Consider the following 12,352-nt stretch of genomic DNA (forward strand, 5'->3'; position numbering starts at 1 on the left):
AGGCACAGAAGGGGGTAAAAATTGTACCTGGATGTGGTCCTCTGTCTTAAGTGTACACATAGAAAGAGTAAGCTGTTACTTGGTACCATTATTTCTATTTTTCTATCTTTATCTTCTTTGTAACCATTTTTAAGATCTATATTTTGCTAGTAGTTAAGAAATAGAGCAATAGCCATTGTAACCATATGATTTATAAGCTTCTTTAATAAACCTGTAACTGTTTAAGCTTTAACCTGCCTCCTTCAGTTGCTGTAACAGAACCAAGCACAATTTAAAAGAACTTCAGCCGGTCTTAAGGGACAGATATAGGGAGCCCTGACCGTTGGCTGACATCCACATATTTGTTTACCCCCTAAAAGAAATCTAGAAGATTAGTAAGGCATGATTTCCCTTTACAGAAACCATGTTGGCTTTCCCCCAACAAATTATATTCATTCATCCATGTGTCTGACAATTTTATTCTTTACTATAGTTTCAACTAAGTTGCCCAGTACTGACATCAGATTTATCAGTCTGTAATTGCCAGGGTCACCTCTAGAGCCCTTTTTAAATATTGGTGTCACGTTAGCTATATTCCAGTCATTAAGTACAGAAGCTGATTGAAAGGATAGGTTACAAACCATAGTTCATAGTTTCGCAATTTCCAATTTGAGTATTTTCAGAACTCTTGGGTGAATGTCATCTGGTCCCGGTGACTTGTTACTGTGAGTCTATCAATTTGTTCCAAAACCTCTTCTAGTAACACCACAATCTAGGACAATTCCTCAGATTTGTCACCTAAAAAGAATGGCTCAGGTTTGGGAATGTCCCCAATATCCTCAGCCATGAAGACTGAAGCAAAGAATTGATTTAGCTTCTCCGCTATGACTTTATTATCTTTGAGAGCTCCTTTAGCATCTCGATTGTCCAAGGGCCCCACTGGATGTTTAGCAGGCTTCCTGCTTCTGATGTATTTAAAAAGCATTTTACTATTACTTTTTGAGTTTTTGGCTAGCTGTTCTTCAAACTCATTTTTGGCTCTTCTTATTATATTTTTACACTTAATTTGACAAAGTTTATGGTCCTTTCTATTTTTCTCACTAGGACTTCCATTTTTTAAAAGATATCTTTTTATCTGTCATTCCTTCTTTTAGCTGGTTGATAAACCACAGTGGCACTTTTTTGGTTCTCTTATTTTGTTTTTAAATTTGGAGTATACATTTAAGTTGGGCCTCTATTATGGTGTCTTTGAAAAGTTTCCATGCAGCTTTCAGAGATTTTACTTTTGTGTCTGTACCTTTTCATTTCTGTTTAACTAACTTCCTCATTTTTGTGTAGTTCCCCTTTTTGAAATTAAATGCCACAGTGTTGGGCTGCTGAGGTATTTTCCCCACCACAGGGATGTTAAAATAAAAATAATAATGGAACTGGAAGGGACCTTGAAAGGTCATTGAGTCTAGCCCCCTGCTTTTCCAGCAGGACCAAGTACCACCCCTGATGAATTTTTGCCCCAAATCCCTAAATTGCCTCCACAAGGATTGAACTCACAACCCTGGGTTTAGCAGGCTAATGCTCAAACCACTGAGCTATCCCTCCCCCCCTAAATTTTAAATTTTATTACATTATGGTCACTATTTCCAAGCGATACAGTTATATTTACCTCTTGAACAAGATCTTGTGCTCCAGTTAGGACTAAATCAAGAATAGCCTCGTCCCTTATGGGTTTCAGAACCAGCTGCTTGAAGAAGCAGTCATTTAAGGTATCAAGACATTTTATCTCTGCATCTCGTCCTGAGGTGACGTCAATATGGAGATAGTTGAAATCCCCCACTATTACTGAGTTTTTTAATTTGATAGCCTCTCTAATCTCCCTTAGCACTTCATAGTCACTATCACTGTCCTGATCAGGTGGTCGATAATATATCCCTAAGATATGAGAGTTAAGAGTAAGAGTATGAGAGTAGGGTGTATTTGCAAAGCAATGCACATTGTAAACAAAAAATCTTCCAGTTTCAAGTTCATGGGTCATAAGCACTCTACAAAAGAACACACACACAAAGGGGCTCTCACTTGAAGAACAACATTTGGCAAAACAAAACAAAACAAAATGCAGGGGCAAAAAGCATACAGGCAGAAGTCCAGTAGCAGAGAGGGGACTATCCAGTTTATTGCACTGAAGAAACTTATGATCCTCAAAGGAAGAGCAGGACTCTTGAGAACAGAGCAGCTGAACTTGAGGAGCCAAGGGAGACAGAGAGGTACATAGATAAGACTTTATGGCACATACTAAAGTGGCCCCACCCCATGTTATACAGCCTCTGTACTGTCAAGAAGGATGAAAGTTTCAGGAAAGGAGAGCAGACTGGAAACAATCCAATGGTTTGGAGCCTCCAAACAACAGTGAAGTCTTGCCTCACATTCCTAGGCCACATTTCCCATAGTTTGAACTAAGGATGTTAAGGACTAGTCGACTATCCGCTTACTAGCTAGTCAAGTCGACTAGTTGATTCTCTCCCCCTCTCCACTCTTGCTGTGTCTATCAGGACAGAAATTCCATGCTTCCATAATAAAAGTATATCAGTAGGAATATATTACCAACCATGTGACAAGGATGGTGACACTGATTGCAAAATGGTTAGGGTAGATTAGAGCAGGCCTGCACAACTCGGAAAATGACGAGGGCCATATTACTCCAAAGAAAACAACTACGGGACACAAGTAGGGATGCTCTCCCAAAAAATAACAAACACACGGCTAAAAATTTTTGTTGAGCAAAAAACAAACACAAACAAACAAACAAAAAACACCTCATGTCTCCACTTGGCCCCCTGGCATTTGTCTCTCCTTCACCCTGCCCCTTGGTGTTTTCCCCTTTCTCCTAACCTGCCCTCCTCCCCTCAGCACAAGCCCCTTCCCCTCCCCGGCTTCTGCCTTTTTTAATCTGGTGGTCGCTGGCCATGATGTCATGACATCACGCCAGTGGCCTGGCATCTGCTGGCACCCCACCCTCTGGCTCGTGCCCCGCCTCCTTGCACTGGCGCTGCACGCAGGCAGCCCGGCGGCAACAATCGCCGCACTTCCCCCTCCCCAGTAGCACTCCTCCGCCCAGCCAGCGGATCCGATGGGGTCACGCCGCCCGTGGTTGTCACGGGCCGCACAGTGAGCCCCTGCGGGCCGCATGTTGTGCAGACCTGGATTAGAGTATGTATAAAAACAGAAAAAAACTCCCAAGAAATAATGGGAAGATTTCAACTATCCCCATACTGACTGGGTAACATGCCACGTCAGGAAGCAATGCAGAGATAAAGTTTTGGAACATCATTAACAACTGCTTTAAGAAGTAGCTACTTCTGGAACTCACAAGGGAAGAGGCAATTCTTGTTTTACTTCTAAGTAGAGCTCAAGATCTGGTCCAAGAGGTGAATACATCCGAAGAGCCCAGTAAAAGCAATCATAATGTAACTAAATTTAATATTCTTTGGGGGGGGAGGGGGACAGAAATACAAAAGGAGCCTCCTACTAATGCATTTAACCTGAAACTATACAAGCAGTAGGAAACTAGTTAAATGGAATACATTTAAAAAAAAAAACCAGTTACGAGTGAAATACCTGCAAGCTGCATGGAAACTTTTTAAAAGCTCCATAGTAGAGGCTCAAAATAGACATGTAAATATCCATAAAAATAAGTAATCATTGGCGGTTAACCCTGGTCCAGCCTGCCCACCCAGGGTGCTCCACATTGCCAGGGCTGGAGTTCTGCCTTCACATTTGGGCCGCTCCAGCACAGTTGGGACCCCATCTACCAACCCAACACAGCTACGATCTTGCCTGCCAGTCCAACAGGACTGCTCCAGTCTGGTGTGGCTGGCCATCCAACTGATTACCTAGTAAGCATTTCAATGCTTACTAGGGAACTGGTTAACCTTTTATATTCCTAGCTCAAATTAAATGTATACCCCAAATTGAAAAAAAATAGTAAGGTAAGAAAAATGGTTGAAAAATAGAGTAAATTGGAGATCAGAAACAAAAATCACATCTTTTAAAAATGGAAGTCAAATCCTACTGAGGAAAATAGAAAAGGGCATAAATTCTGGCAATTGTAAATGTATAAATACTCAGGCCAAAAAATAATTTGAATATCTAAAATAAGACTGAAAAACTAATAGCAACCATAATATGTAAATCTCTATCATGTAAATCAGCTTTTGTACCAGATGACTGAAGGATATCTAACGTGAAGGATAGCTACATTTTAGTTATGGGTATTTTTAGTGAAAGTCATGAATAGGTCACAAGCAGTGAACAAAAATTTACAAGCTGCAAATTGGCCATGATTTGTACTATATACCGGACTAAATCTTGGGTGCTCTGGGGCAGAAGGCAGCCCAGGGGTGCTACAGATGCTTGTGAGGGGTTGAGGGGTGGTCCTGGGATGCTTGATTGCTCGGGTGGAGAGGGGTGCTGGGAGGCATCGCAGATGCTTGGGGGGGGGGCAGCCTGGGACCCTGCTCATGCTGGGTAGGGGTTTGGCAAGAGTAGCAGGCTCTCTTCCTGGTTCCACACAGATCCCAGGAAATTGCAACATGCCTCATCTTCTAGGTGGAGGCACAACCAGGGGTCTCTGCAGGCTGCCCCTGTCCTGAGTGCTAGCTCTACAGCTGCCATTGGCTGGGAACTGCAACGAATGGGAGCTGCAACAGTGGTGACTGGGGGGAAGAAGCAGTGCACAGAGCCATCTGACTGTGCCTACACCTAGGAGCTGAGGGAGGTCACTGCTTCTGTGGAGTCTCCCAGGTAAGAGTTGTTCACAGTGTTCACACCATCCTGCACCCCAGCCCTCTGCCCTAGGCCTGAGCCCTCTCCCACACTCAAATGCCTTGTGCTCCTGGGGGTGGGGTGGGTGTAGTGGCCCGAGACAGCCCCAGCTGCAATGGGTATGGTTGGCACAGAGCTGCCCACGTTGCTCAGGTGGACTCTCTGGTCACTGCAGAAGACCCAGAAGTCAGGGAAAAATCACAGAATCCATTATTTCTGTGACTTACTTGACAGACTTGCAGCCTTACTAATGTGGCACCAATTTTTTTTAAAGGCTCCAGAGGTGATCCTGGCAATTATGAGCTAGCAAGCTTTAATATAGTACCAGGAAAACGGGGGGCTACTATATTAAAGAACAGAATGATCAGTCATAGAGATTAACATGATTTGTTAGAGAAGAATCAACATGGTTTTTGGAAAAGGAAATCATGCCGTACAAATCTATTAGAATTCTTTGGGAGGGTCAACAGATCTGTGGACCTGGATGATCAAACTGATATAGTGCTCTTGGACTTTCAGAAAACCTTTGACAAGGTCTCTTATCAAAGGATCTTAAGCAAAGAAAGAAGTCATGGGATTAGAGGGAAGGTCCTCTAAGTTACTGATTAAAAGACAGAAAAGGGCAGAGAAAATGGTCAGTTTTCAGAATGGACAGAAGTAAATAGAGAGGTCCGTAAAGGATCTTAAATGTAGCCAATTCTGTTAATCATATTCATAAATGGAAAAGGGGTAAACAGCAAGGTTTAGCGCATACAAAAGGAGGAACTGATGCTAGGAATTATTAAGAAAGGGATAGAAAATAAGACACAGAATATCTTACTGCCCCTGTATAAAACTATGGTACACCTACATCTTGAATACTGTGTACAGATGTGGTCTCCTCATCTCAAAAAAGATATTTTGGCCTTGAAAGGGGTTGAGAAAAGGGCAACTGAAATGATTAGGGGTTTGGAATGGGTTCCATGAGAGGAGAGGTGAAAGCGACTGGGACTTTTCAGTTTAGAAAAGAGGAGACTGAGGGGGATATGATAGAGATATAAAATCATGAGTGGTGTGGAGAGGGCGAATAAAGAAAAGTTATTTATTAGTTCCCATAATGGAAGAACTAGAGGACACCAAATGAAGTTAATGGGTAGCAGGTTTAAAACTAATAAAAGAAAGTTCTTCTTCACACAGCATGTAGTCAACCTGTGGAACTCCTTGCCAGAGGAGGCTGTGAAGGCTAGGACTATAACAGAGAAGCTAGATAATTTCATGGAGGTTAGGTCCATAAAAGGCTATTAGTCAGGGGATAGAAATGGTATCCCTCGCCTCTGTTTGTCAGAGGCTGGACAAAGATAGCAGGAGACAAATCGCTTGATCATTTTCTTCAGTCCACCCTCTCTGGGGCACCTGGTGCTGGCCCCTGTCAGCAGACAGGCTACTGGGCTAGATGGACCTTTGGTCTGATCCAGTACGGCCATTCTTATGTACCATGCAAAGTCAACTTACGTAACTCACTGCTAGGGGATATTATAAGGCCAAAAGTGTAACTAAGTTCAAAAAAGAATTAGATATGTTCATGGAGGAAATTTTCCTCAATTGACACTAGACATGATGGTCAGGGATGTAACCCCATCCTTTGGATGCACCTAACTCTCTGATTGCCAGAAGCTGGGAATGGACAACAAGGGATGGATCACTGATAGCTCTTTCAAGAACTTGTCTAAATGCAGTGTCTTGTACAGTACCAAACACATTGATGTTGCCTGAATAACAAATATAAGTAACAAGAGGTGCCAGCTTCATCAGAATTACAATAAGATGATACAACTGACAACAAATATATCATTAAAGACAAATTATAGCGCAATGAAAATTTTCATAAACACCCTCTCCCGTTTAAAAGTTTCAAAGGTTAGCCATGTTAGTCTGTAAATAAAAAAAACTTTTAAGTTTCAACTCTCACAGACCTTGGGGGACAGGCTAATCCACACCCACAGACAATCCCCTAACCTGAAACAAATTCTTTCTAGCAACCATGCAACACATCTCAGTCATACTTACGCTGGAACCCACCCCTGCAATAAACACTGATGCAAACTCTGTCCTCACATCTCTATAAGGGACATCATCACAAAACCTGACACATAACCCCGCACATTAGAGGCTCATATCCACATCCACAATGTGATCTATGTCATCAAGTGGCAGCAATGCCCCTCCGCCATGTATACTGGCCAAACTGGCCAGTCTCTACGGCAAAGGATTAATGGACAGAAATCAAATATTTGAAACGGTAACACACAGAAAACTGTTGGGGAACATTTTAACTTGCCCAGGCACTCATTAATAGATATCAAAATGACTATACTCTTACAAAGCAATTTCAAAAACCAGCTGGAGAGAGAAGCTGCAGAACTTGCCTTTATTTGCAAATTTGACATCTTTAACCAAGGTCTAAACAAAGACATGAACTGGATGGGAAGCTACATTCACCACCCTAATCAAAAGCTAAGTATCAGGCACTTATAGCCAATTCTATTTAGCACGGACACTCTAAATGACAAGAAATTTTTCCTTCTCTTTCCCTTCCCATTCCCTCTTTTTCTGCTATTTATTTGTACTTCTGGACCCCTTGTTCCATTCACCTGAAGAAGTGGGTTGTAATCACAAACGCTCATGATACTATCTACATTTTTTGTTAGTCTCTAAGGTGCTGCAGGACCATTAGTTGTTTTTTAAGTGCTCTCGCCTGTCTGGAGTGACTTTATGTCCACATTAGAGTAACTTGGATCTAACTCAATTAAAATACAGTAGTGCATGTAACATAGCTGACCTTTAACGAATAAATTTATCGTGACAATCTGCATTCTATTAAAAAATTCCCTTTTAGTTTTTCCCTTTAATAAAGGATACCATCACTTGTTTGAAAACCTTTCATACTGAATGAGAAATTGTGAGAGAATCTGATCAAAAATTACATTGAACCACTTTAACAAATGCATTCAGAATGACAGTTGAGCAGTGCTTTTGCATTTAATAATAGTACATCTGCAACTAATTTCATTCCATCAGCCATAAGATGCATTTATGCTGTAGCTATTACATTTTGAGAAGAGTTTAAATTACTAAACTTGAGAGAGCTTCAAAGCAAATCTTAATCTAAGTACCCTGATCTTGATGGCCCAGTTTAAAAAAAAATTAAGATGTTTAATAAAAGAGAACTGCCTCAACAGAATGCAGAACCATTGTACTTAATTCAAGTTGTTTTAATTTCCTTTCATAAATCAATGAAATATACCAACCTGGGGGTTCGAGCATTTTATTTCTAGTGACTCAAGGTCGACGTGGAGGCAGACAACAAACGAGTGTCTGGATTCTGGCCCTGAGGCAACTAGTTTTTGTGAAGTGACAGCTAGAGTAGAAGTACAGCCCATGGGTTCTACTAAATTAAGTGTCATTTGTTGTCCAAGAAGAGTATACACACTGAAATGATGTAGACTGACTGTCCAAGGGAAGGCATCACCTGGTGATTAAAGAGAAAAATAGTTTTATAATTGCATAATCTAACTATTAAATTATTATTTTCTCCAACATTATGCAAATAGTAAGTGCTAAATGAAATTCGGAAAGGGCCAAAACACATTGAAGTTAATGGAACTCGTCAATGGGCACTTGGATCAGGTTCCAAATCCTAATTAAATATTCTTTCATATGGCGCCTAGAGATAAAAGAAGACGAAATCTGATTTGAATTTTCACTGTACACTGCAAATGAATCTGGCAGAACAATGTTAAAGGACAATATCTTGTAGATTTACTTGATTTCTCAGCACCATGTTTTTAAAAATCAGTTTGAATACATTAAACCTACGTGAGCACACATCTGCTGTACATGTCTTGTCTTGCCTTATATCAAAGAGATTTTCTTAATTAAGAGATCAGTCACCTTATTTACTTGGAAAGTACCCAGGTCTATATATGAGCAGAACCATATTATATACACACACACACACACACACACACACACACACACGTACTAAAACCAGACCTTAGTCACACACAGTCTTTGAATACAACTACTATGGTGAGTAGGCATCATGATGGAGGATTATCATTTTGCAAATTTAATTTTAGGAGTTGGAGGACTGAGATGCAGGAAAGGAGACAGCCTCTAAGAGATGCTGACCAAATCTCAAAGAACAGGAAGATTCAGGTAGGGAGTGGTGCACAGGTGTTTCTTATTTTGCATTAAAGTTGTCACTCATTCATTCCTATATAGTGGTCATTCTAACACTTTCAGGAATGCAATATGCATGCCCTTGCCAGCATAACCCCTTCCCTACCAGCATGAACTTGAATTCACAGTGTTCGCAAGTTCATACCACCTGAAGGTGCCATTATGAAAAGTTTACCACATGGCACACACTGGTATCACATTATGTTCGAGGTCATGCTAGGAGAGTGGGGGATGCACAGAGCACTATACAGGCAGTCCCCGGGTTACGTACAAGATAGGGACTGTAGGTTTGTTCTTAAGTTGAATCTGTATGTAAGTCGGAACTGGCGTCCAGATTCAGCCGCTGCTGAAACTGATCAGTTTCAACAGCAGCTGAATCTGGACGCCAGTTCTGACTTACATACAGATTCAACTTAAGAACCCCAGGCATCCCCAAGTCAGCTGCTGCTGAAACCGATCAGCGGCTGATTCCAGGAAGCCCCGGGCAGCGGCTTCCTGTAGTCAGCCACTGGTCAGTTTCAGCAGTGGCTGAATCAGGACTCCTGGGGCAGAGCAGCTGGGGTGCTGCCGGGTTGGTCCAGTAGCGTCAAGGAGCGGTGCTGCGGGACCAACCAGCAGCGCCCCACCTGCTCTACCACAGGCCCGGGGCTTTGCTCCACATTTCCCTGGTCTGCTGGGGGGGGGGGGGGCGCACTAGCTGCGCCCCCCCCCCCCCCAGCACACCAGGGAGAACCGAGCAAAGCCGCACAGGCGGAGGGACCCCGCTGCCTGTGCGGCTTTGCTCCTGTCTCCCTGGTCTGCTGGGGGGGTCCAGCGCCTTTGCAAACGAGGCAAACGAGCAAAGCCGCCGGGGCAAACGAGCAAAGCCGCCCAGGCAGCGGGACTCCCCCCACCTGGGCGGCTTTGCTCGGGTGTCCTTGGTCTGCCGGGGGGGGAGGTCCAGCAAAGCTGCTGGCAGCAGGACTCCCCCCGCCTGGGTGGCTTTGCTCGGGTGTCCCTGGTCTGCTGGTGGGGTCCAGCGGCTTTGCTGGACCCCCCCAGCAGACCAGGGAGACCGGGAGAAGCTTTTCTCGCCCCGGAGGACACGGGTGGCGATCCGCTGCCCGTGAGCTCCGGGGCGAAAAAAGCCCCGTTCGTAAGTGCGGATCCGACATAAGTCGGATCCGCGTAAGTCGGGGACTGCCTGTACTTTTCAAAACAGCACCCCATTCAATGTTAGAAAAAACTGAATGTGATTTTGTCCGAGTACTAGATGGGGCCAAATACCAGAAAAGCAAAACTGTTGGATTTAATACTGGATCAATGGCCTGTTTTGCATGGATCTGTATATCACTTCTATTGCCTAAAAGTAAAGAGTGATTGGTTTAGAAATTCTTCTGAAAAGTCTGTTTTATTTGCTCCAACTATCTTGTGTGCCAAAAGGATTAAGCTACTAACCGAGCTATCAGAGTAGAGTAGGGATGGGATATGTAAGCTATTGGGGCATTTGGATGCTAAAAGGAGTCATAGCTTTTCAATGGGGCCAGTGTTTCACTCTAGATCTTTTTGGAGGAGAATATGAGAAATGAACATTGTAGACCCTCAAAGGTCTGATAAATTCTTACTTTTTCTTCTTTCAGATGATTTATAACAATTATTTGAATTATTACTGGTCTTGAAAATTAATGCAAATATGGTAATTCAACTGGTTTAACAACTTCTTGTGTTTATAAACGTCACTCTCAGGATAGGGAAAGAATTTCTCCTTGGCATCAGGGTGTCCTCCTTAATATTAAACACTGATCTGTTATATGCTGGCTGACTGGCAAAAATTTCTCGTGTGTGTGATAAAAGCTGTTTTTTACTAAAGATCATAAAAAAAGGTCTTCTCTAGAGCTTGTCTGTTCATTATAACATGCCGCTGATGTTCTTGCTTTGGTTTTTTTGTCTAGCAATAAAGTCAGCTTTGCCTTTTATCTGCTCCTACCCATTGTGTAAAATATTGATCACATTGTAAAAATACTAGTAATTTTTCTTATGTATTTGGCCTCACACTTGTTAGTTTCTCTTTTTTGAAAATATACTGTTGCAGTTATGGAAGTTATCTGCAGCAGATATGTAATTATTTTTAATTAAAAAAATAATTGGAAGGAAGAATAATCTTGTGATTACAGAGTGGAATTCAGGAGATCAGGCTTCTTCTATTCAAGTTTTCCTAATATCATTCTGTGGCATTTTCATCACGTCTCTCAAACACTCTGCCTATTTCCCCTTCTGTAAAAAGGGGTTATACCTAACCTCACAAAGATGCTATGACTATTTATGAGTTATTCATTATTTAAAATGCACTCAATTCTCAGATAAAAAGTCTTCTTCCTTGCATTAACCCCATCATATAAGGTCTGCTCTAGGAGTCTTCTCCTTTGAAATTGTTCTGTCTTCCTTTAGGACATCCTACCACTACTTCTCATGTTGGCCTTTCTGTATTTTTCTTTCAATCCTGATCTGCTGGATTCTCTTACCCAGATAAGTGCTTACGTGAACAAGTGTCTGAGTCTGTACGCCCTCACTCTATTATTTATGGGTTTTACTTTGAGCATGTCTCTAATATGCATATTCCTCAAGCAGTCTGTCTTGCTTATACCACTGACCCATCTCAACATTCATATTTCTGTAGAAGAGATCATTCACTCATGTTTTTTCATTGTTGCTCAACACCACCACACATTAAAACTGGATGGATGCCAATTTAAAGCTTTTTTTTCTTTTTCTTTTTAGTGGTATTTTCCATCTCTCTCTCTAGAGCCAAGCGTTTATTATCCTGTCTTTAATTTTATGCTCCTTTTTGCCAGATTTTGGAACCCAGATATTGAAACTATGCATTTTGATATTGTTTGCTCACCTAGTTTTAACGAAAATTCTTCAATGTACACATTTGAAATTACGCAGCATATACTCTAGTATGCAACAAGATATTTCATTCTGTATGTTCCTTGTGAGGTATCCAGGATGAGAATAAACAAGCAAGGGCTTAGTGCTGACTCCTGATAGTACATCTGTTTCATACATGTTCTAACTATTCACTTTGGATCTACATATATGACTAGAACAAGCCACATAAATAATTCTGGTACCATTTTCTCCCCTAGATAATACCAGATGAGTATCAGCAAAAATCCTTTTGGAGATCAGTGAATACCATGTGAATATTTTCCTTCTCTCTAAATATTTTTTGATTAGCTCCCTAAGTGCAAAAATTGTCCATCTCCCTTCATTTATAATTATAGATTCTGAACAGTTGTTCCACAGAGAATAATATTTAATTTCAGTCATTTCAAATATTAAATAGACATAAGAG

General features: G+C 41.7%; 1 protein-coding gene across 9 annotated transcripts in view; it reads right to left on the reverse strand.

Moving 5' to 3' along the window:
- The window catches only part of VPS13B (vacuolar protein sorting 13 homolog B), a 999,042-nt gene that overhangs the window by 436,041 nt on the left and 550,649 nt on the right, over positions 1-12,352 (reverse strand). For all 9 annotated transcript variants that reach the window (XR_012901295.1, XM_075920306.1, XM_075920307.1 and 6 more), the window contains one exon: positions 8,082-8,302. Coding sequence is in view for 8 of the 9 variants with exons in the window: in XM_075920306.1 (XP_075776421.1) it covers positions 8,082-8,302 (221 nt within the window). In the remaining variant the exon portion in view is untranslated. The remainder of the gene's footprint in view (positions 1-8,081; positions 8,303-12,352) is intronic.

Source organism: Pelodiscus sinensis, chromosome 2 (genome assembly GCF_049634645.1).
Source record: "Pelodiscus sinensis isolate JC-2024 chromosome 2, ASM4963464v1, whole genome shotgun sequence".
In the NCBI taxonomy this organism is placed as follows: Eukaryota; Metazoa; Chordata; order Testudines; family Trionychidae; genus Pelodiscus; species Pelodiscus sinensis.